Source organism: Patiria miniata, unplaced genomic scaffold (assembly GCF_015706575.1).
Source record: "Patiria miniata isolate m_02_andy unplaced genomic scaffold, ASM1570657v1 HiC_scaffold_5, whole genome shotgun sequence".
Lineage (NCBI taxonomy): Eukaryota > Metazoa > Echinodermata > Asteroidea > Valvatida > Asterinidae > Patiria > Patiria miniata.
In genome coordinates, this window is record NW_024037072.1 from 21477931 (window position 1) to 21504765 (window position 26835).

General features: G+C 37.7%; 1 protein-coding gene across 5 annotated transcripts in view; it reads right to left on the minus strand.

Annotated features, from left to right (window-relative positions):
- The window catches only part of LOC119740276 (77 kDa echinoderm microtubule-associated protein-like), a 74254-nt gene that overhangs the window by 19743 nt on the left and 27676 nt on the right, over positions 1-26835 (minus strand). For 4 of the 5 annotated variants that reach the window (XM_038215539.1, XM_038215538.1, XM_038215537.1 and 1 more), the window contains 8 exons: positions 24238-24306; positions 21487-21515; positions 11866-11992; positions 10139-10288; positions 8521-8593; positions 3733-3834; positions 2306-2401; positions 1250-1384 (listed from right to left, as the gene is read on the minus strand). In XM_038215539.1, coding sequence (XP_038071467.1) covers positions 1250-1384; positions 2306-2401; positions 3733-3834; positions 8521-8593; positions 10139-10288; positions 11866-11992; positions 21487-21515; positions 24238-24306 — 781 coding nt within the window. Of the gene's footprint in view, positions 1-1249; positions 1385-2305; positions 2402-3732; positions 3835-8520; positions 8594-10138; positions 10289-11865; positions 11993-21486; positions 21516-24237; positions 24307-26110; positions 26557-26835 lie in introns of those variants that run through there. The other variant, XM_038215540.1, reaches the window with a different exon arrangement.

Sequence of the window (26835 nt, forward strand, 5' to 3'; positions counted from 1 at the left end):
AATTCAAGTCAAGTCCAGCAGGTCACATCTTCCATTCGCAAATTTTATGGGATTCAGACGAGAGATTAGTGAAAAACAATTAACCCACTGTGTACATAAAGTAAAAAAAAAAAAATCTCTGCTTTTCAGTTGAAACCAAACCTCTCTGAATGTGCAGCAAGCTTGAATTTTTGTCTTATTTTTATGAACAAATATGTAGTCAAGAAACTTCCTTTTTATAAAACCCCAAATTTTTTGGGCTTTGGAGACTCAGTTTCTAACAATTCAGATTTTTCAATCTTAAAAAGGGCTACAAATGAGCTGTGAGCCCTCCATCTAAAATGGCCTTTGAAGAATAAAATATCTTGGCATCTAAGTTCTCAAAATGCTTCCATCACACGCATTTTATGCCAGACAGCTAACAAATACGGAAGGCTGAAAAAGTGTGACGTCACCTTTACCTCAAGCCAGGCTCACTTCCTTGTCAATGGTTCACACACATTCCTTAAGCCGGCCTCAGGTTGACCCATGATTTGCTTGCGCCATGGAGCTATAAGCTTGCGCCAAGACGGAACCGTTGGCATCAAGCACAAAAATTATGCTTAGGTCACAAAACTGAGAAATCGTGTGATTGTCGCGGAAGACGTCACAGAAGTTGAAATATTTCTACTCTTGCGACTGTTGATTTTTTTTAGCGCCAGCTGATGCGGATCATCTTAATATCGTCGCAGTTACACTCAGGTCGCAAAAAAAAATCGGCGACTGAGTTGTTCCCGACGGTCGGTCGTAGCTCAGGCACAGCTTGATCCTAAAACGTCAGTCGCCGACTGATATGTATCGTCGCAAGGTCAACCTGAGGCCGGCTTTAAGGACAAATTTCACATACTTTTAATACACACAATAACAGACAGCAAATTTACATTTTATTTTTATAGAACAATTTCACAAATGTGTACCTGAAACGGGTAAAGTGTTTTGCAAACGATTGTCACCACACCAGTTAAAACCACAGTTGTGCTTATTTTTGCTTCCCAGAGGAGATTTTCAAGCCAATTATAAAACTTTGATTTACAGCAGCCACTGCAGTGCATATGAAGCAGTAACCATGGTTGCACTGGCCACAGCAATGGCCGCAGCAAAAATACGGTCAGCACATTGGGCCACTGCAGTGGGCGTGAACCGGTCACCATGGTTGCACTGAGTTGACCTCGGAGTGACGTCACAACTTCGTCAGCGAATATCATCTTCAAAACTTCTGACTAAAACTCACCTCAAAGATGCCAGCTTTCTTGACCACCTTGTTGTTATCTAGCGTCCAGAAGAGTAAATGGCCCTTACCACAGCTAACCATTTGATTTTCTATCAGGGGGTGGAACTCCGCCGCCACAACCGGGTCCCCGGAAGACTGGAGCAAAGACAACAAAGCAAAAACTCAGTACAATCGGAAATTCTGTGAATATGAATCATTAATGAATATTAATTAAAATCTGTGATGTTTGGAGATAACGACAACTTTGATGATTTTACACAAATGATATTTCAAGTTGAATGGAATTTTGTAGGAAGTCACGTACAATTATTCTTTCACCATGTGAAGAACCTGCCTATGGACAGACCACAATAGATAGATACCGTAGATGAATATTCATAATTCTATTTATCAATCTTAACATTTCAAAATATTGCACTGGTGTCTGGAAGAATACTGAATGAGTGACTTTGCCTAAATGTTAGTTCCGACTCAGCAGGATACAAAACATGATTGCAAATGTGACATCACATCAAATATTTGTTCCGCCAATTAACAAAAAGCTTGAACCTATTTCCAACTCTGGCATATTTTGTCGCATGTGTTAAACAAATAATGAATGTTTATGAGTGCAATGGTAGGAATCATTCCTTAAATTGACAGACGGAATTTTCCATTCTACAGGGCAAAGCCGAGTGGATTGGAACATTTCATCTGTAACCAAATGAAATGGTACTTCTTTTTTCGCCGTGCGGCCCCGCAATGAGTTGGATGAATAATTCAATGACATGTGATCAACGAACCATCAATCAGATGACGGGGATTGTATAATTCAGGGGTGTGAGTGACCGCTAATAAAAACAGCTGAAAACAGCTGAAAAAGGTTTTTAAAAAAGGCTGAACTTTGGAAATCTCCTATACTTTTGTACACAGCAAGTGAGGGAAAAAGCTGAAATCCAAAACAAAAAAAGCTGAAATCAGCTTTAAAGCTGAGATTTCACACCCCTGATAATTTGTGATGCTACTCTTGTTTCACATTCTCATTCCCATTCCTGTTGAGTATGAATGCGCTTTTACCTTGGAATCAGCCAGTTTCTTCTCCTTTTCCCAGTTCCAGACTGACAAGACATGGTCATTAGAGTCATCAATAGCCAGCAGCTGGACGCCTTTGTCCTACACAAGAATGTAAAAACATGAAGTACTTCAGCTTAGGTCCAACAAAAGTAAGACAGTGGATCCCCTGCCAACCCTAGACAATGAAATTCCCAAACCAATTCAAAAGACATAATTAGCTTCATACAGCAATGTAAACAAAATCCCATTTTTAAATTTTATGATTTCATGTTCTCCTAGTAGCATGTTTACCACAACCCTTCCTGTTTCCCTAGATTTCCCTTCTATGTCTCCATGTAATATTGTTTTTGCCTGAAGTTGGTGGTACTCTACAATGAAAATTCAAGACCTGTACAAAGAATTGTGCATTTCCTTAAAAGCATATAGGATCATTTGCATTTCTTGCATTTTGTTCATTTCCAATAATAACACTACTCAAAATCCAACAAATTTTCAAAACCTAATTAACCTGCTGAAGATTCAGCTCAGTGGATATCACACTTTTTGAGATAATAGTGAAAAACCATGCCCAACCTTTTGATCACAAAACACGATTTCGTCTATAGCAGTCCATATTTCCAAAAACAATCAATCGACTGATTGTTGGCAACCACCTACATTTCATGATTTCTTCTAAATGACAGCAAGCCAGATGGCATAATTTCACAGGGTGATTAGTACCAGTAGGATCTTTAATCCAAGAAAGCTTTTTTGATAATAACTCGGTAGATTACCTTTGGGATAAATGCAAATGATCCTATATGCCTTTAAACAATAAGCTAAAAACCAACACAGCACTGCATATTTGACTTAAATCTCGTGTCATGTTTTTGCTATGGTGAAATTTTACATTCTCTCCCCTCAGGGTCCAGACCAGTAAATCGACTGCCATAGACCTTAGCGGTGAGTATGCGCACTTCCGAAAAACTATTAAAAATACTCACAACTCTCTGAGGTGTTCAGGACATGCATCAAATATTTCATCATCTTTCAATTTTTTGTTCAATTATCTGGGGGTTAACCAAAGACTTTTGGGAGAAAATTCCATCCGAAGATGATCACCCCTAAAAGCAGTCCCGAAGCACATCGCCATTTTGAAAATGGACGCCTACCCACCATAGCAAAATAGAGCCATTTTAGGGCCTAATTTCATCCACATTTCACAGAAATACGAGCTTGCAATCCTATGCACGGCTTCTATGCACAACTTTTTTTTTTTTTTACAAATCATCAAGTTCACTGCCTTCAAAATGCTCCAATACCGGAGAATTTGAGGGCATGCAAATCGTGATTTGGCCGGCGTAGGCAATTCCGGACCGATTTACTGGCCTGCAACCCTCAGTTCTTCTAAAATAACAACTGAGATAGATGGAGAAAAAGAAGACACTTACACATTTGGAGAATCCTACGCAGCACACAGCTCTGTCAAAGAATCCCAGTCCCAGGACATGCAACGTGTTCAGGTTGACGGAGTCCCAGATACGCACATGAGGCTGCAAAGAACCAATCAACCATCCATAACAGCAATTACACCTGTTTCATGATCTACATAATGTGTTTATCCATCTGTTCAAAATTAATCTGCAGTCAACTGAGTCAAGCTGTTCTGATATCTGTTACACAGTGCCCGTCTTGTCATGAATGTGTCATAGAAAATCTCCTAAAACACACTTCTTCTCATATTAAGCAGTCGGTTTACGGTTGTACCATGTGACAAATGTGAGAAAATTTTACCAAAATGAGACGGAACTGGGCACAGGCCTAAGTGGACAAAACGGAAGAAAACAAAAAACAGAATAGGGGTAATCTTTTCTTTCTTCCAGTTTTAGATTTACTGATATTTGTAATCTTTGATATGTCTACTACACATATTTAAAAAAAAAAAACAGTACTAAAACAGTGGAATAAAAGTGTGGTTTTTTTAAACGGAAAAATTGGCAATTTTCATTTTCACGACTTCAACACAGTCAAAACTTAAAAGGCCTTTTTCTCAGTATCTTACTTTGTGGACATGTCGATAAATGCAAACTTATAAACAGCCATAACTTGTCAACGGAATGTCCGATTGAAGTGCAACAAGCAGTATTGTAAGGAGAACTGGATTCTTTTTCCTAGTAGTTGCAAACCCTCATTTCAACTTCTGCCCAGTTCCGTCTCATTTTACCAGGACGCCTCACAAATGTCTTTCTTTTTTTCTCCTTGTACACAATGTATCTGTTTTTAGGATGTGCCCGAATTACTTGGCTTCAGCTTGAAATTACACAAATGGAGGTGGCTGAAGCCGGGTTCCCATCTACATGTGTGCATGGCCATAGGAAGTGGTAGGGCAGGTACGGCTATAGATGTACCAATAAAAATAGGCCTTTTTTATGTAGACAGGGTCTTGCATTGCGTGGGGACATCTACATCTACATGGGTACTCAGCAAAGTCCACTTCTGGATGTTAACGCTGAGGTGAAGTTTAAGGTGCATGTGAAGCAGAGGGAAGTTTGTGCAGAAGAAAAATTTAAGTGCGAGTAATAAAGCTCCAATCTTGGAGCTACTTGGCAGAGATGTGTGCCCTGAAGGGGATGCTGATCAATCAGACAGTAAATTTGAAGCAATGATCTACATGAAAGGGTCTTATTATTTTTTAACCCAGTTGACCGAGGATTGACTCTTTATTTTGGTATTATTGAATTGTGACCCCTCCCCACACTTTTTCAATCTTGTTTTGCCAAGTATGTCTTGCCTCCCAATGTGCTTCGTTTGTGGTGCTAACTGTATTCTGTCAAATTTGTGTCTTTAGAATAATTTATTTAGAGCATAAATGTAAAGTTCACCATGTGACATACATGTTAACCTTGCAGTTGTGCAGAGCTCCAAATATGTCTAGTACAAATTACGAACAATAAATTTATTGTGGTTAAAATGGGCAGAAATTGCCTAAGATTGCATAACAGAGCGTCTAGAATCCAAACATTTTCGGGGCCCTCAAGCGGGCCCCGAACCCCACGCCGTAAAGGCTTTGCGCTACGCACTCGCATGTCTTTTGATCAAGCTCCCTGCCTCTGACATAAGCCTGACCAATGATTTTGAGCTTCCTACAGGCCTGCGTGTGATTGTCAGGCGTACAGCCAAGTGATTTGGCCTACTTCAATGATGTCCCATACCTGCATGGGTAAACACTTTTGGGGCTTACAAATCAATCTATTTACACAACAGCTGACTGCTTATTGTTTAATCTTGAGCAAACAATGTCCCAGTTGCAAGACAAATTGTTTTTGTAAGCAACTTAGAGTTTTGCTCGAGGATCAACTTAGCAAGGCCAAATATTTTATCATGTGTCTACCCATCTTCCCACCTACAAATGTATTTACATCAGCGCGGATCCGCATAATCAACGGCTACTACGGTCAATCCGGTCAATCCATTAAATATGCTCAAGCCAGTTCTTCGCAAGGCACCATTAACCTCGACACTGATTGATGGCCGGTTCAGCACCGGCAACTCCTGGTCAATATTTCCATGCGTCACATCTCAGGTTTGCAGTCAAGTGGTTTATATTCAAAGTAAATTTACGTTAGCAATTCAATGATGTGTAACAATTCGGATGAACAAATTGATATAAGATTTGAGGCTATGTCAGGTTTAAAGCTGGAGACTATTTTGTTTTCTTTTATATGTAATTGAAAAACTCGCCTTGTAAAGTGAATAAATGTATTTTAATGTTAGCCGCAGTCTCCTTTTCATCTTACAGACAAAAAAGCTACGTAAAAAAAAAAAGTAAGATATTCAGAATAATCAAAGAGTTTTTGTTTTGAGCTATTTGTACATGTAAAAGGGAATTTGCATTGCTTGACATATTAACATTAAGATGTGATACATAGCACAAACAGAATATTATACAGTGAAATCTTGATAAGTCAAAACCGGTAACTTGAAAACCCAGTCATCAAGGAAGAACTTTTCCCTGTCGAAATAATAGCAAATCATGTTATGTCCATGCTAACTCGAAATTTCGGATCGGAAACTCGGTTAAGTCGATATCGCACGGTCACTAGAGACTCGACAAACGACACGAAATAAAGATTTGCTCCATCAAGTTAATGCGCAGTTTGAGTGGTTTATTGTTATATCTATCATAAGCGCAGACACGTTTAGGTAAAAAGAAATGATTATTTGTGATTGAAAATCACATCACTAAAATCAGTAAAAGGAAGGAAAGTGAGCCAAATTTCGTGTAAGGCAAGCGAGATACGGTGAAAGCCATTCATGTACATTAGACATGAAACATTAGGAAAAATTGGGAACTTTATGTAACTCAATCTTTGGATATCTCAAATTTTCTATTCATTCCCTTGAGATTTGACCAATCGAGATTTCACTGTATCTGTTTTTTTAACAAAAATTTAACTTCAAGATTTTTTTCTTTTTATAAATTGGATTGAATCAGACTGAGCTATAACACTCGGATTGAAACAGGATGTGCATAAATTCCCATTAGCCTCCATGTACACCGTTTAATGAAACTCAGCTCAGAATAGCATGCGCAATAGATAAATCAATAATAAAACTGCATTCATGATGACCAAAAAAAGGATGAGAGGAAATGCCTGTCCATAAACGCAAGGGAAGATCTATTGTTCCGTCAGGTTTTTTTATGAAGGCTGAATCTGTTATGCCTGATGAAGACAGCACAGAAACCTTCGAAGCAATTTACTGTGGTTGACCTCGATTCAAGACATCAGTCAAGTCAGGGCAAATTTATACGCGTAAGCGGTTTTCAGAAAATGACAAGAATTTTTTAATATCTGTTTCGGAACCAAGCTTGTTGCCTTTGGTGGCCGAGGAAGAATGCACAATTATGCACGCTTCGCGATGAAAACATATCGTTTACAATGGCTAAAAATTTAAGAGGAAATTGTGCAATGTAGAGGTTTTGGTAAGGGTCTCACCCAGCGTGCTCATTCCAAACAATTCCAGAATGGCCAAGCAATATTTTATATGACATTCACAAAGTATCTTTCTCCACCTTTTGGTATTAGTTCAAACTTTAGTCACTGTAGCGCCCGAAACAGCCCCATCTATTACTCACTGTAGCGCCCGAAACCGCTAAGGCACTTTATGGTTTTATTGATTTTTCAGTGAATAAATACTTTGTAAAAAATACACTGTACATGTAGTACAGGTGCTAATGGGTTAAATAGAAGAATAATAGAACCATATTTTGTTCCCGGGCTGTCATCTGTCTTTTACTTGTGGGTCTGTTGATAGGTCTTCCTTTTGTATCAGTTTTGGTTGGTTTTTGTCTGCCCCATTATGGTCTTGTTATTGTATACTTGTCACATTCTTAAATTTTTATTGTATTTTTATCATTCATTACAAATATTTATATTTAATGTGTAGGTGTCTCATATGCCATATTTTTTACTTTGTGGTATATGTATCTTTTGCTTGATTACTTTTGCTCTTAGGTTTTAGTGTTAATGTAATTGTATTGATATTACTTTATTATTAATAATATTTTTGTAACAATATGTAGATTAGAAAGGTTCTTCATGTTTTTAATTTATTTTCATTTTTATTTTTAATGAATGTTAAGTGCCTTGAACGTCGTTTTGAAGGATTTGGCGCTATATAAGATTATTATTATTAGTAGTAGTATTATTATTATTGTTAAGAATAGGCTTGAATCATAATGACGTCACACCACTTTGCTTACATGTGCATATCCGATGGGAGCTAGGTGGATCTCATCCCCATCTGGCTCCCATAGAAAAGCGCACAAGTAAACAAAGCGTGACGTCATTTTTGCTAATTCTTCACTCCCTGCCTTTTTGGACGGGAATGGGCAAAATACCTGCCCCATATTGACCTTTATCACGTTGCCACCATTTCAGTCATGTTTGCTGTGTCCAATAACAGTACTGAATGACAATGATTTTTTTCAAAAAGGAACCAGACTATTTTTCTTCCAGCCTCGCTTTGGTTAAGTTGATTTGAATGGGAAAAATTCAAAATGGCTGCAATATGATAATGGTCAATTGCCTTTGTCCTTCGTGCCCAGCCACATGGTCTCGGTTCGATTGTCGCTCCCCGCTGCAAAATGAGCCAGAAAATTGGCCATTGCTAACAATTTGCTCTATTTTAAATTGGAATCGGTGAAATATAGTACATGTGCTGGCTTAGTGACTTACTTTGCCTTCGTCCTTATCATGGCCAGCAACCTGTCCAGATGCTATGGTCACAGTGTTTGGATGAATGGCAATACTGTAAACAAAAAACAACAAACAGAATAGTGTTAGGCTGGCATAATACAGGTACTACGCTATTTATACATCTTTCATTAAATAGGCATAATTTTACGATCTCTTTTAAGAGACACAGTTAAGTTTACTTATTTCCATGGAGATTTCTTTTGTGGCATGGCTGCATATGGTCAGCTAATGTTATAAGTCAGTCTGAGGACAAACTGTCAAGTCTAAATAATCTAATACAAGTACTGGTTTACGGGATCTGACATAATAATAATAATTACCCTGGATTGGACATTTGGGAGACATCCCCATACACTTGTGCACAACATTTTTCAAACTTAAATGTGCCCAATATTCCATTGTCCTTTTTCCACGAATTTCGGTATATTAACTACATGTAATTAGACCACGAGCAACAAATATAACCTAATTGCGACAAAAAAAAATTGTGCCTTTAAATGGGGGCTGTGACATTAGGGAGACATGAAAATGTCTCCCTCATGACCGATGTCTCCCATCGTGCATAATAACGTGTCTCCTTAATGGTACCATTACACGTATAATCGTATTTATAAAGTGCACATATCCATCAGGACTGGTGCTCAATGCACTACATCATTATTACCCCTGCTCATTAAGCCCATGAAACATTCCTACCATCTCAGTTCCTTGGGGAGTATACAGCTCAATGCTGCCTGTTATAGGCGCAAAGCAACTTAAATCAACCACACTAACGATCTCTACTGTCACAGGTACCCATTTACTCCTGGGTGGACAGAAGCAATGAGTGACAAAGTGCCTTGCACAAGGACACACGCACAATGGCCCCAGGCTGGACTCGAACCCACAACCTAGAGCTTTACCCGCAGACCACGAATCCAATGCCCTCAACCAAGAGGCCACAGCACTCCACACAGACATGGTGCTGCTTGGCCTACACATGCGAGCCAGTGCATAAGGGATACAGTACTATGAACATCTTTATCCCTTAAAAATTTGTTAAGAGTGATTTTCCCTTGAAATTACAGTTAACTAAATTTTCACGGATTTTTCACCATATTAAGCCAGATTAGGAGTCTGTGAAAACACCCTTAAGAAAGTCCTTTTGTTTACCCATGGAGATAGATATACATAACTTATAACCAATGATAATCCTCAGTGGCCAGGGTCATTAAAAAAACGTGAAAATACCTTTACAGGATTAGTCCTATATAGACCCCAAATGTTCGTGAAACATCACTTAAAATTCCTTTCACGGAGAAATGGCCTTTTAATGAAAATTTAAGGGATCAGATGTTCATTTGACTTTCACTAATTCCTGTGAAGGAAAAGCAGCCGTCGCAAAGCACGGTGGATACATGTACATGTAGGTCACTTGTCATTACCAAAGTACGTACATTCTGTGCCCGTGGGTTGACCCTGATCACCGAGTAAACAGAATCAGCCATCGAGAGCTCAAAAACCAAGAGCTCACCAAAGACCTTCGATAAGGAGGTGGGTACGAGCAAACACGATCCACTCACGCAATATTGCTGCAATCTGCTTCTGTCCAACTTACCACTTGACGTCGTCATTGTGGCCCATGTAGTGTCTCTGGGTGTTCTCTTGCACGTTGTGCAGGATGACCACGGCTGCCATGAAGTAGACGATATCACCTGTTGGCAATATGTGCAGGTTGGTGCGGCAGTCTTTCCCTCTGTAACCGTAACTGTTTCCAGCAGGTTAAAGAAAATCTTGCCTCGGAAAGTTGCTTATCGAGTGTTCAATTAGAGCATAACTATCGGACTTGTCAAACTAGCAACACAAGTGTATACGGCATTCTATACTTAAACAAGCTTAAATAGAATTGATGCCTTAGCCCTAACCTTACCAACTCCATCAAAATCCACCCCCATTTTGTGGGATTTGGGCAGATAAGCCATGTGTACCAAGTAAGTCCATCAAAATCCACCACCACCAGTGGTGGAACTCAATGGATTTGGTCCAGAAGCATTATGTGAAGCAGAGTGAGTGATGGATTTTGACGGACATGGTCTTCTACTTAGAAAAACTAAGTAGGGAGTTAGGGTTAAGGTTTACATGGATTGGACCCATTTTGAAGGGCTTTCAACCAATCATGACCAAAATGGGAAAAATGTTGGCATATACTAGCAGGATGGTTTGCATTTGTTCCAAAAATAACCTACCAAATTATTATCAAAAGCTCACTTGGATTAATGATTGTGCCGGTACTAAACACCCTGTGAAATTGTTCCGTCTGAATTGCTGTCTTTGAGAAGAAATCAAGAAGTGTAGGTGATTCCCAACAACCAGTCAGTTGACTGATTTTTGGAAATACAGAGTGCTATCGATGAATTTGTGTTTCGTAATCAAAACGTTATGCATGGTTTTTCTTGATTGTCTCAAAAAGTATCCACTGAGCAGAAACTTCAACATGTTTGAGGTTTTGAACATTCTTCTTGCATTTTGAGTGGTTGTATTATTGGAAACAAACAAAATGCATTAAAGTACATTGTAAGATCCTAAATGCCTTTAAAAATCAAAACTACATGCAATCCATTTTTGGAGGCAACCTAGAAATAAACTAGAACCTGCAGCTGGTGTTAAATGGATTCGAATTTGCAGCAGCGTCAAACAGCCAGAATTTGGTTTGAATTTTATTTATTCTTTTTATAGAAATCTTTTTATAAAAATACTGCACGTAAAACTTGCGCGATCCCCCTGGCATCCTGGCAGTTTGTATACATGTACAGGCAGTTAGTAAGGACAATTTTCAGTGACTGCCTTGATTGTCCATCCGGCAGGTACCAGTTCTCAGTTGAATGGGCAGTTTGGGTTGAAAGTTGTCAGTTGAATGGGGAGTTTGGGCGAGACACTGGACTAACATATATCTTAGGGTCATTAGTATCTCACCAGAGACCTCGTAAAGATCCATATTGGAAAGTTTGGTTGAGATTGAAGACTGAACTTACAGTGAACTGGAACACACACACACAGACACACACGTTTGTTTATGGTGTAAATCAAGGATTTTCTTTCGTTCCTCTTCCCTTTTCCTTTGTTTGGACTATAACTTTTTCGCAACAGTTCTCATTGGTTTTGTACACGTTTTCTAATCGAGGTTGTCCTTGATTTTCCTGTCCTCGATTCAACGATGATGCTGCACGTGTGTGTCCTCGATTTACACCATAAACAAACGCACAGAGATACACGGACACACAGAAGGAATACGCGATCGCAATATCCCCCTGTCTGGCTTGAAAGCCATGGGGATGAAAAGGATACACCCATTCCAGCTTGAGCTTTTCAGCTGGGGGCTCTTGCTTTGCCTTGACGGAGAAGTCTCCCGCCTCCGTGGGCATGAACATGGTGATCGGGCGCCCCCTCATGTAAATGCGCACCCATCCTTCATCTGTGTCAGATACAAAAAAAGAAATAGATTCTTCAGTGAATTCATACGTTAATTTTTAGCAGCAATTATGGCACAGTTGTAGCCCGACACCTGATACACATGTGCAGGCCTACATCGTGTTTTGGGGAAGTTTTTTATTGTTAGGCAAATTAGGACCGAGTTATGGGGACTTTCTGCTATCCCCACAGCGTTTTCTGGTCCCCACAAATACCTCGTACAGACAGGTGTACAATGTACATGTATGTCCTCACAACTACGGAACAAGTAATTGTGTGAGCGATTCCAACGTTATGAAACGAAGTGTAATGTCTGTGACAGAGCCAATCAAGCATGATATCCAATAAATGATTCAGTCTGTAATCTCCTTTGGCCATCACTAAATGATGGATGTATAAGATTTGAAACTTGCATTTTCGGGTTTATTCGCTGAGCTCTTAAAAGCACTGTCAGGGACATCACATAACTCTGGAATTGCCTATAATACTGGTATGCAAAAGTAGTAGGGTATGTTTACAGGGGCCAGAAGTGACTAAAACAAAAAAAAATGGCTCATTTTAAAATATATCTTTTTGAGTCAAGCATTTTTTTATGATGTAAAGCTGAAATTTTAGTCATACTTCTATTTATGTTCTTACAAGTTTTTTGTTTTTTTAAAGATATCAAGAAACCTGTGTTGCTGGTCATTAAAAATAATTCTATTGTACACATTTGAAAACTTGACGGCCCCATTCCCAAAGAACTCCCCACATCAATCAACAACATGTATCAAATGAAACAATAAGAAAGAAGATGCATATAACGTGTTGTGACTAAAAGTTACTTTCCAAAAACCAAATACATGTATATTGTATCATGAAGCCATTTAATGTATGTGTCCATTTTTTTAAATAAAGTAAACACTCAAGTCGAAACAGACAAAATTGTAATTTCATCCACCATGTCCACACTGGATCCATCTTGCCTGCTTAGGCCAAAAAAAAAAGTCTTCAGTTTCTGGTATGGAGCTTGCCCCAAAAGTGGTGCGGCGACGAGTTTTTGTGTGTGTTTTTTTTGGTCAAATGTCGGCTGATAACTGCAAATGGTGCACGACTTAATTTAGTGCAAAATGTATGGGAGCCCAGAGAGGCCACATAAAGCTTATACTCGACCGTAACCCCAATCTAAAAACACATTAAAATTGTGCAGCAGCAGGATTCCAGTCAAACCTGTGAGTTTGACGGTTTTGAGACATCAACTTACATTGAAAAAAAAAACTGTTTAATTTTGCCGACGTGCATGGCTACGGCGATGCGCGCGCAGACCAGAAACCGGAGCCTTTTTTTTCTTTTGGCCTTACTAGGTTTCAACACAACAGGGCTGTCTGGACTACGCACAGTGTGACTTTAATATCAGTTTGCTAACACATCGCTTGTATGCACTTGACACTCTGCTGGCCATTTTCAGCCCAGAGATCAACCAGCCTGTCACATCTAATGACACGAGATTTGATACTCTCATCCACACTTCAGTTGTCAATTGAATGAGACCGAGGAGCGAGATCAGGTTAATACTGCAAAAGCTTCCGCATCATTTAACTAGGCGGTTGTGGTTCAAATCCCAGTGGTTCAGGTTTTCAGAATTTACACAACCTACTTAAAAGGTTCTCCTTTCCATTTCTCAGGCTGATTTTTTTTACCTTTTATATTCCTGAAATGTTTGGCTATGATCAATACATTAGAACTTCCACCTCAAAGGCTGTAATGGATAACTAATAATTGTCCAACTTTTTTTCTCATCTATTTTTAAAAATTCAACTACGTTGTTTTTTAATATATTCAAATGCTTTTTAAATAAATTCAAATGCTTCCACAACTTTTTCTTGAAAATGTTCAACGCAACAATGGCATGAAATTATGACTGAATAAAACTGTACGAACAAAAATATAAGCAACAAACTTTCACAGCTTTAAGACTAAATGACATTCCCTAACTCTTCTCTTAGTACGCATAAATTAAAAATAAAATACAAATATGATTTTTTTTTAATGCCATGAGGATTTTCCACAAATTAACTTCTATAAAAAATTTTTATCCAATGTATGTTTAAGAAATAAAAAAAAATGCTGTTCACAACTTGTGAAATACTATCAGCTCTATTTGTTTTTATAGTCCAGTACAGAATGAAATATATAAATTGTTTACAGTGTAACAAAATATCAGAAGTTCTAGTGTTTCAGCACATGTTATTCTAAGCAAATCATGCGTTGAAAAAAATAAAATAAAAAAATATATCAACTTACACCCAACAAAATTCTCAATAGATATTGTCTTGAAAAAAATAAATCTTGTGAAATCGGCTCAGCCTTTAACATGTTAAGGGTACATAGTGTGCAATTACATACATGTACATGTACATAAATGTTCATACATAGAGTCTGTAACGTAGCTTAGCCGACAGTCGATTTGATTTTTGTCAATGGTCACGGATGGTTGGGGGAAAGATGCCAAACGATCAATTGAAGCTATTGATTTGTATTTCAGACACTTGAGTGATCAATACTGGGAAAAAGGACACACACAACAATCCAGAAATATCCACAGAGATCGTATGATATAGAACAGGATCCGGGATCCATGCATCTTTGTACAAGGTACAATGTACATGTATAACCCTACATTGTACATATACAGGCATTTGAATTTAGTGTCCATAAAGTGTGCCATTTTTCCTGTCCCTGATACTTTGGTACTTTGTATTTTGCCATTCAAATATCACTAAGAATGACTTCAAACATTTTTTTTTAATTTGTCGGGTACATGTAGTTTGCTATTCATAATCAGTCTTGAGGACGACTGCATTAGATAGTGCTTCAGAATTTGTCAGATGTAACAGGTACAAGAAAAGACAATGGACCCCAAATTAATACAATGACCCATTTTCTGTTGAAAATTTCATGAATCCTCAAAAATCCTCGAAAATCAAGCACATGTGCAAAGAACCACCATCAAACCCCATGTGAAGTCTTTGAGAGTTGCTGGGCTCTGCAATCCTTCAAAATCTCCAGGAGGATTTTGAAGGATAAGGGCAAAGCTAAGGCCGAAAGAGAAGCTGATTTATAATTTTTATGTTCACAACTTCCAGTTCAGAGACCAAAGCATTGGAGCTGCCTGGACGACACTACTGCTTTTCCATTGGAAAGCAATATACTTAGGTATTTCTATTCGTGTTGGTTCACAAATATACCGCAATGTTCACACAGTCCAATCTATTCGCTCTTTTCACACTTCCGCCATGGGCATGCAGAGCCTTGATCAGGTAACTTTACACAATAAATATAGCCGGTGATTCAGTGATTCCCGTGTCGGGGTTCAGATCACTGAACCGGCTATTTTTATTGTGTAAAGATCGAGGCTGTGCATGCCCAATGGCAGAGTGTGAAAAGAGCGAATTGTCCAATAATGCCAAATACTGTCTGTTTTTTTTATTTTGTGACGGCCATGTGACCGAACAAAAATTCTGGATTAAAATTTATGACAGCCAGGCAACCAAAAAAAAAAACCCCTCTGGCTATGCTCAGGCTTGGAGTTTTCCATTCTACAAGTATCTCCATTTTTCAGAGGGACAATTTATACATAGACATACCAAATATTGGTGTATCCAGACTTGCAAGTTAACTCTTATCACGTGTAAGTTTGAGGATGAATAGTTGGCCGCTTGGCCAGTCATGCGTGTACTGTCTGAGCCAGGCAATAAAAACCCATAATTACATGAAACACGTAGGACTGCATTTGATATAAGGAACGTGCATCATGTATATATCTCGTGGAGAGTATGCGTGGTTTTAAGCGTCAGTGGAACGCCCCAAAATGCTCTTTTGTTGGAACTAAGCTTAATGGGAAAAAAAGAGTAAATCATTTTCTATATTTTTTTTTTTTAAATTACCTGTACCACCCGACCTGTTTAGAATAAGTTTCTCCCTACAAGTACAATGTAGGTTCATGTACATGTACATGAAACTCTGCGAAATATGTAGAATTTTCAGCGTTTTTATCCCAGATTTTCTCATTTTCAAACAAACTGTGGATCGGGGAACAAAGTTTTTTTGATATGGTACACCATTATCTACATGTCTGTGAAGTTTTATAAAATTCGGCGAACCAGACCGCGTGGCAAGCAAAAAAAAAGGCCTCGTACCAAGGACTACTACAAAATATTTTACATTTAAAGGACCAAAATACTTTTTTTGTTATCTTTTAACTTGTGCAGTAAAAAAAATTTAACAAATAGGAAAACATATAAATATGTGATTTTTTTTTCATAACAACTGACCGTCATATATGAAAATCTAAACAAAAAATCACAGAAGTCAATGGAGAATTCTGCCGTTTCTGCGAATGCATCTTTAATGACCATAACCATAATGACTTCCTTCCTGACCGAAGATACTGAAATGGATATCAGTCTCCACAATACAGCAGTATATGCATGCAATACCCTAAGCTATAGCTCTATCATCTCTATGGTTGAGAGATCAGAAGCCATTTGGAACTTCCATTAGCCATGCAATGCTAATCATTCAAATCAGGAGCTATAGCTTGTCATAGGATAGTCAACGTCCAGGGCTGTTCAGAGAAATTAAGGTCCTGGGTCACTATTCATTGGCTGGACTTGAAACAAGTTGTCGAAGCTATCATATTCATTGCTATTTTGTTTGCACTAACGGAGCACTTGCTTGCATCTGTGTCCTATTTGGAATCAATTATTTTCCCTCATTAATTAAAAATAACATTAGTTCCCTTTTAAAATTATTTACAATTGCATCTTTTATTAAAGACATTCAGCGTCTGAACGTTGGCCTTGTACCTGTATATCTGCTTTCAAATCATTAGTAAATCATTAGTAAATCATTAGTAAATCATTAGTATTTCATTAAATAAATATTTGAATAATGCTAAATAACTCATTGTATTAAGTGTCATTCTGACAAATAACATGGAAAAAATGTACTGGTAGTACCGGTGTCATATATGAAAATCGGACTCGTATGAAAATCAGACTCTTTTTCCCTTTTATTGGTTAATTAAACCCTCTCACGTGACCGGTCCCTTTCCTAATTATCTATGCATGAGCATGCGCAATACCACCAATAAGTCCGTATTTCATAAAACCTAAATTCATGCTACACCGGTACATGTACATTGTACATATGAAATCCTACTGCACTCTGCTATGCAAATGAAAACTCTGGTCTGAACATATGTTGCACCTACAAATAAAATGGAACTTTCCAAAGCAGGGACCTTTTTCAAGGTCGGACCCACTGCATGCAAATTATATTATTAGTCGGGTTCCATGACACTGCCCTTCACTGTACAGCACGATATAAGAACACTGAACTGTGTACTGTGCATGCCTGTGGGCACATCCTACAGTGGATAAGTCCAAACTACCGTATTTATTCTGCCACCAACTATTACACCGAGGGTTGGAGGGGTAAAGCACTCCTACCCATGATACTCGCGTACAGTGGTATGCATGCACTCACTGTTCTTTTGACCAATAGGGTATAACATGTGCGCACAACTCCACTTCGTGTGACTTGTATGCAGCCTTATAGACTTGGTTCCACAATAGAATGGCAATGACTTCTCATTTGGTTCGCTGTATGAGTCTACATGGCGAAATGTGGGACTTGCTTTTAGTGCTTTACAGTCCGTCGGTTGTTTAACACTATGGAATGAAAGACAAACTTTTTTTTGAATGTTTAATTCAATGTGTTCTATTAAATTGGAGGTTTTCCTTTAACCCTAATGTACCTGAATCCATCAAAATTCACACCCGTTTCGGGGGATTTTGGTGGATTCAGGATACCTACATATTGCACAAACTGGGGGATTTTGATGGATTCAGGATTGCAAGCCTAGTGGGACTGCAGGATTTTGATGGATTCAGGATACCTCCATATTGAGCAGTTGGGGGACTTTGGCGGATTCAGGATCTCAACAGATTTACTCCCACCTAACTGGTGGATTCTGATGGACTCACTGGCCACCATTTTTTTGTGCATGGCAAAATTGATGGATTTTGGCGGATTCAGGATACTTTCTAGTAAATATACCCAAGAGGTTAGGGTTAAATGGGGTCAAAAGTGCAGAATGGAACCTGAAGGTCCACCTACATTGTAATAAGAGAGTTCCCACGTTTCTTATGTACAAGTTTGCAGCTTTACTCGATCCCTCCCTTCTTTGTCATTTCCTGTATTATTAAAGCATTCTCCTCAGAGGGCATTCCGAAGGAGTTTTGCTGGGCTCAGTCAAGCGATACAATCTGCTTGTCCAAAAAGAAAGTGTACACAGAGACTTTGAAACGCGCAGCATGATCAATAACTCATTGAAATACGGCAGGGAAAATATCTGTGGGGAGGTTTGGGCAAGTAGTGATTTTTAGAGAGATATGAAAGGCGAATGGTGTTTTCTAGCAGCTGAATACACACACTTTTTGTCCAATTTCATTGACAGAATAGTAGCAGCGTGAATACTGATATCGGATTCTATCACGTTGATAAGAAATATTTAGATTCCTTTCTCGAATCAGAAATATTGCAGCGACGAGAGAATAGTGTTTTTTTCCTCTTTTTGTACTTTGTCACTGTTATCTGAGTTTGGCAATTTGTTTACTCAAAAGGTCACAAAATGAATTTTGATAAGTCAAAACAGAATCTCTGTTGTCGCTAAGTGAAGTCAGAAAAACTCTGTATGTACCCGACGCATGTCTATGTGTACCAGTGAGCAAGTCCACAAAAGTCCTTCCAATATTGAAACCATGCATTGGCATTTTATTTTTAAATTTTGGTAAGAAAATACACACCACACTCATTCCTGATTTCAGAAATCAGAACCCTTGAAATGTTCTAAATATTCTCACTTGAACCAAAGTGTTGTCAACTTTCAGTATTAATTAATTTCCAAAACTACATTAACCCTATCCTTGCCAAATCCATTCCCCCATTTTGGGGATTTTGGTAGGCAAGCCATGAGTACCAAGTCCATCAAAATCCACCTACTATAGTAGTGGTGGTCTTGTGGTGGATTTCAGTGGATTTGGTCCTGAAGCATTATGTGAAGCAGGGTCAGTGATAGATTTTGGCAGACTTGGTCCAGTACTTAGTAAAATACACTAGGGATTCAAGGTTAAAAAAAAATGAGGGTTGAAAGTTTGCAGTTTTATTTTTTATATGGAATTGACCTTTTCAACCTTTCGTATTGAAAAGTGGAGCAAATATTCCGACTGACACGTTTTTAGCAATAGTCACCTTCAAACAATGTCAAACATCAACCGTCAAGGATTGTGTATACAAGATGCTGGTATGTGAACAGCCAATTATTTCAAGTGTGATTTTATGCGTGAAAACATGGTTCCCAAATATCATCCAGTCACTTGTGGTGGGAAAAAAAATTAATTTGCGATCAATAGGTCTACCAGTAGTTAAACTCCTAATATATAAATACATGTATGTCTTATACATTTTGAAATTTAAGCAGATTTTGATTGTGTATATATGTATCAATATGTGCATTTGCCACTATGAAACAAATGTAATTAATGCCAAAATAAACCCTTTAAGGCCAGAAAAACAGCCGATAAGTGATTCCAATCTGCATAAACAAAATTTGAAGCAAAAAATAACTCTGAAGCTCTACAGTACAGTGAATTGATAGCTTTAAAATAAATTTCTTAGAAACTCATCAGTTAAATTGTTTTCTTTCAATATGCTGCATTGATGGCCACACCCACTGAAGCTTGACGCTTTTACTAAATGAAAGCTACAATTTTGCATTCATAAATGTCAAGGCCAGTGTGGCATTATTAAGACTAATCTTTTCATTTGCAACGTAACTACTTACATCTCTATGCCTATATGGCTGCCCTAATTAGTTTGCTCTCAGAGTACATACACGTGTGCTGTTGTTTTAATTCACATCCAAGGTGATTCCTTCTTAATGGGTCATAAAAGTGATTGGCTTTTTTTTCTCTCTTCTTTTCTCGCTACTTTTCAATTTCCATGTGAAATACATACACGTTTGTTTAAACACTCACACATTCAATACTGTATTTCGCTCTACCTGTATAAAAAATGCTACATCTACCAGTACATGACAATTACACAAATATTCCCTGGTATTCCCTTCAACTATTACACTGTAAATGAAATGAAAGTACAATTCAATTTAAAGGGGTGGAGATAGAAAGTTTAATTCTATGCAAGAGCTGCCTAAATACTGAAATTAGGTCAATGTTAAGATGCATTCACCAAATATATTGAGAATTGATCTCAGTTTCTTATCAAGTACACAACTGTAAGAACAAGTCCCAAAATACACGCAACATTTTTTTACGAGGCTCTAGCGTCGCCGCGGAAACACGTACCGCCATTATTTTTATACCATTTTTTAAGTTTGGAATCTTAACTTTATCCACGGTTAAGTATTTGTTCGATTTTCAAAAGGGTTTTGAAATGATTCATGTTCAAATAAGGTCATGTCAAAAACAAACTCAACCGATTTCAAGAAAAATCAGTCATGCAAATTTTTTTCTAATGTAGATTCATCACGTTCATGATGTGACGATCTTGTTGCCTTTTTCTTTCTGTGTTTCCTATTCTGTTTGATCCACGTAGACTACACCTTAAACGAATTCACAATCTTGTTCTTCGTTTCAAGTTCAAGTTTGAAATTCACGTGCAAGTATGTACCTATTCAAAAAGCGCGTTCAAAGTGTGACTCGAGTTTGCATCATCGATTTTCCTTGAAATTGCTTGAGTTCGTTTTCGACATGCCTTTATTTGAACACGAATAATTTTAATACTACTTGTGTATTAAATATCAAACCAATACGCGCCAGGGATAAAGTTAAGATTTAATGCTTTAAAATGGTATAAAAATATTGGCGGTACGTGTTTTCCGCGCCGGTGCTAGAGCTTCGCAAAAAAGTTGCAGGTATTTTGGGACGTGCTGTGCATGCAGTACATTCATGTATTCAAAAAAGTTAATAAAAACCGTCTAGGTACCTTGTCCTTGATAAGCTCATTGTTGTTACAACTATGTGTACATGTACATAGTGTTTATTGCTTCCCTAGCCATGCAAAGATAAGCACAGACCATAAACTGTCTCTGACTGGGGTTGCTACCTATCGGTACACGTACGAGTCCATGCTTACAATTTGAACTAAATCAGACCTCAGGCTAACATCCATTTCCCATTGTCTAATTTACAAAGGGGATACATGTTTGGGAGAAGGGGTTATAGGCCAAGGGGGATACATACTTATAAATACAACACCCCCCCCATAAAAAAATTATGTATACGAAAATAATGCAGCAGTCTTTAAATGTTTGAAATTTAGTGAAATATATCGTATTATCTTTAAAAGGGCAACAGGTCTTGTCAAAGGTCAATGGAGTAATTTTACACAATTTAATTTGGTAAGTTAAATTCATATTCAAATCAAATTTACCTGGATTGTATAGTGCCTCCTTGCTCGGCCTGCAAAAAGAGAAAAATAAATATTGAAATTATTTTCTGATTAATAAGAAAAAATCTAACAGAGATCAAATTTCGAATGTCATATGTTGTATGTATCAAACTAATGACTCAACAAATATGATCCTTTCTTTGTGTTACATATTTTCCCGCAATTTTCGTGTACAGTAGTACAAATGTATATGAAGCAATACTAGATCTGTTTTAAAATCAAATTTCTGACCTAAGCAGAACACTAGTTCAATTGCAGTGCACATCATGCATTTTCAAATGCCATGAAAATTTGCATATCATTACTGCCATCCAGGGGCCTCAGCTTTAATACAACAGAGCAAGGTCAGTCAGGAAAATGCATTGCGTTGATTAGGTTTGGGTAAAAAAAAAATGCAATTTACAGAACAGGTTGATTCTGAACTTAGCAAATTACTATAAAAACAGGCTGCCTTTTGTTGCTGAAACAAGCTCCCATAAGTACAACTTCATGGGAATAAGCAAAATAATTGAAGCAATTTCAACCGTGTTTCAACTGGCAAAGTTCAAGGCAGTGTTACACTGCATGTCATTATAGTGTTACAGTAGACCTGCGGTTATTACTAAAGCAAATATTATAACAAAAGGTCTTTAACTAGCTACAAACAGAGGTTTGTATGGACTCAAGACATTTGTTTATACACACACAATCTCCTACAATTACTGACTAGTCAAGACCTTGTTGACACTGTCTATTTGTATAGACAGTGTTCACACCTTATATTGTGTGCACAGTGCATGAGTGTCAAGGATGCCAGACTTCCTGGATGAGGACCATGACTGATGAGAGACTTCACCATGTTTAGTTAGCAAATAGTACTGTGCGTGAAGTCTATCACCTCATCCAACTGTCTTCTGCAGAAACTGGTAGCAATCGCCCTTCAGTTTTGAAGTACATTGTACTTGAAGATTTCCAACTTTTTTCCCTTCCCAGTACATTTGTAAAAAGCAGTAATTCAAAATGGAAGAGTTTATTTGTGACCCCATAATCACAAAATGAGCATTTAAGTTGGACTTTCTTAAAACTTGAGATATTTATATTTCTGGATTCTGCAGAACAAGATCTTTCTAATGGTATACCGTAGTACAGGGTACTGAGTTCAGAAATGGAAATATAGACTGCCAACTAAACTGAAGTTGTAATTTCATTAAATTTTTGAGAAAAATGACTTTTAAAAAATCCTTCTGTTGTACAACAGTGAATGAACAGTCAACTTACAAAAGGGGATGAAAATGTTTTTTTTAAATGTTTGATAAGAAAAAAACAATTGGTAAAAGTAGAAATCAGGATTACAGATTGAGGTGCACCACAAAAAAAAAACGAAAAAAAAAAAAAAATCCCTTCAAATTCTGGTTCTGCCCCCCTGTACTTTAAAATGGCTATTTCTGACTTACATTTTAATGCTCGATTCATGGAGACAGGTCACATTTTGTTTTCAGGGTGTTGATGTTTCGAGGAAGAAATTCCACAACATAGTTCGAAGCAATGTTTTAAATTCAAGGGAAAAAAAAAAACCATTTAACTGCAATGATTTTTTTTCTCGCTCTTGTCCAGTTGCCACTTGCTTTCATGCTCTTGCTTTCTTCCTTAACTTTTCATCTTAATTTTCATAAACACTCAAACTCTGAAATACAACAAAATTTGTTCGCTATATTCTGAACATACTTTGTCACACACAAAATTGTCCCGCCATATTCCTTCACATTTTCTGCAGAGTGCAGACACGTCACAACTTTTTTTTTACAGTGATGAATGTGCTTTCCCACTCGCCACCCTAAAGAGCTCAGACTACAATAGATCAAGCGGAGGTGTAGCGGTAGGCCTACCTGTAAAAGTGCACTGAACAGAATTCTTTTTTTTTGTGTAGCATTTTCCTTTGAAGTAAAGGTCAAAATATTGGACGCAACAATACAGAAAAAAAAAAAAAACCTGTTCCAGTTTGAAGAGCATTATAACTTTAACATTTTCCCATGAAACGGGGCACAGTGGATATAAAGAAAACTTCCCTCTGCACTTTTCTGACTGTTACAATAGGACACAATGGAAAGTACTACTAACCCATGTTTCATGAGTTCTGATAGAATAAACATGAATACAAATACTCTAAGCAGGGCATAAATAATTCAACACGAGGGATTGGATTGATGAAAGCCACAGCAGGGGCCTGCAAAACTGGACATTTATTTTTGGCAATTCATTTTCAAATTTTCTGCAGAACTTTTTTTTTAGTGTCAAAGTAGGCATACATGTACATGTACACATGTAACCCAATTTGTACAGAATAAAGCTTCTTTTTTTTTAGGTCTGTATCTAGATTTCGAAGATTTAGTTCTAGTATGGACATAAACTGTTGCCGTGCACTGTTGAAATGTTTACGATAAAAATACAATTTTTCCACTTTTGTTTACATCGAATTAACAGGCTAGTTCACTGACACATATCACTGGTGTCTAAAACTAGCAGAAGATGAAGAGCCACTTACTATGAATACATTATGTGTGAAAAACAATGAAGGGAAACTCTGAACAGCACATCTAACTAAGCTGTTTAAAATTAAAAAAAAGTTGCCCATACTCATTTTATTCTTGGGGGTCAAAGGTTAAAAACACTTCCAATTGACCCATTTTACCATCATCCTCCACCAGCAGCTTTAACAGACTGCAATCGTTCTGGATGCAGCATCCTGAAACTTACCGTGGACGTGCCCCATTAATTTCCCCTGCTTTGTGGATGTTTGTCATTGAGGCACTTTTTCTAGGTGAACTGTGAAAGAGAAGAACTACAGAGTGTGAAGAAATCTAACTAGAGATGTGCACACTACTGCCATCATACTTGCCCACGTGTGTATGTGCCTGCCGTATGCCAGTCCAACCAGGATAACGTACTTGATTTTTTTAGATAGATCTTGGAAAAATGGTGCTAGTACATGTACATGTACATACATGTACCATACATGTACTACACGTACAAGTACAAATGGCTTATCTATCCATGTACAATGTACATGTACATGTACAAAGCATCGCTTTTCTACCAATAGTGCCTGTACATGTACATGTGTTCTACTACAAGCAGTACAGTTGTTACTGTTAGCATGTCTACCATATTGCTGCCTAAGTTCTTCCAATAACTACATGTCAGCTTCATTCAGCCTATCTGAAATGAATTTAGTTCAGCAAGAAGCTACACTGAAAAGGCCTATCCACGCATACTTTAAGGTTTGGAGCCAATTTTGTCATGGAACTTATAGTCCACATTTAAACGTGTACAATGTACACATCAAATTGTAGCCAAAATATTTGACTGGAAACAGAAATACGTGGACTTCTTCAGGTTCTGTTTAAAAAAATCCCAAAAGCTCAACTAAATTCATTTCAAATTTACACCACATTTAAATTACATGTATGTGTAGTTTCTCTCCATTAGCTATTAATACATTTTAATTATCTCAACAAGAACTTTTAGCCACTACATTAACTACAAAGTATGTTATTACAATTTCAAGATTTATAAGAGACAATAACTACAGAGCTGCATTTTCAAGCACTTCTTACATTGACAGCAAACTACAGAATATACTATTAAATTTAAAGCTACAGGTAGGAGCTTGAACTTTGAAAGTCCACACACCTCTGTATCTAGCTGATTGTTCCATGTTTACCTAGTAATATAAATAAGCCATTACAATTATTGAATGATTAACTACATGTACACGTATAACTCCAACATGTCTATAGCAGTAACTGCTTTCATATGATGTGAAGTACCGGTATACATGCACTATAAAAGATAAGCAACTTGAACTAGACGTACTGTCAACAATTCAGCAACTAATCAAATCCACATATTGAAGTTAACTATTAATTTTGAGCACAATCGGTTCAGAAATTACAAAAAACAGTATCAAGACGCCACATTATTGGTTGTGTACAAAATCTACAGGGAGCCGCAAAATTTGTTAAAATATGTCGAACAAAATTGAATACACTTCTCAGTTCCAAGTTTTACAACATTGTACAAATGTACATGATGACTGACAATTGTTGTGGTAGCATAAGAATTTGTAAAAAAAAAATTGGCATCAGGATATACCGTACTGCATTCTATCCAGAATTTTAACAAAGTTCGAAGTAAACCAAGGTAAACCTGCTGGTAAGTCAGTATGGAGCTGGTCAAAGCAAAGCAGAGCACAAACAGACTGTTCTAATTGACATAGTGTCTAGTGCTAGAGGAAGGATATTTCCTTCCTCCATGTAACAGCTCACACAGTGTCAGTCATCATTTTGCAACCTTTACCAACCGTTTCCAAAAAGGTAAAATCAAACACAAAACACCTGTCCATGTTTTAAAAGGTTAAATTTGTAACTGTACATTTCTCTATACTCTACTTTTTACATGTGCACCGTACGCATGGTCCAATTTCTACAATGTACAATCAGTCTGCTGTAAATCAAAGTTACTTACCACATGTAATGTTCAAAAAGTTCATCAGATGTACATGTAGGTAATCTAACAAGTACCAAATATAAAAAAAGAGAGATTTGTGAAAAATGGGATAACAACTTACTTCTTTCCAGGACTAGATCGAGGCCTGTTACGGCCACCGGCTGCAGATCCAGGCCGGGGTGTAGAGCCCCGGGGTGAGGCCTTTGCGCCAGGTCTGGCACTGCTCGGTCTTGCACTCATGTTTCCTTTGCTTTTATACAACTACTAGACACCACCAACCAGATCCAATACCAAACTACTCCAACAGTAGTACTATCCACTTGTCCAGGCCCCCTTCTATCTTCCTTCGGTTACCCTCCACAAAAGTCCACACACCACCGGTGCTAATGGCTGCCAACTACACAGACTCCCAGTGCAGATCAGCTAGTGGACTTCACACAATGAAATCTCACAGTCACACACACACACACAGAGTCCCGCTCACTGTAATTGCTGAACAAGTGCATGTACATGTACATGCCATGCATTGGAGCTAGTCACACCCTCACTAAACCACTGAAGTGAAGCCTGCCTTGACTGTATTGTGCATGTGACCCAGTGCGGTAGCATTAAAGGAGCACTCGGTGGTGGTTTTTTTAAAAAATAGAAAATTCTTGTACATTAAGGCGCATTATGCTACAATTTGGAAGTTAATTATTTTGTTAGTATAAACTGAAATGGTACAATCTTGACACGGATCTGATTGAGTGATCTATTTAGAGGTTTATATTTCTATGATTCTCCATCTGTTTAGGTTGTCATTCCTTTCAAAATATACAAAATTTTGTATATTTTGAAAGGAATGAC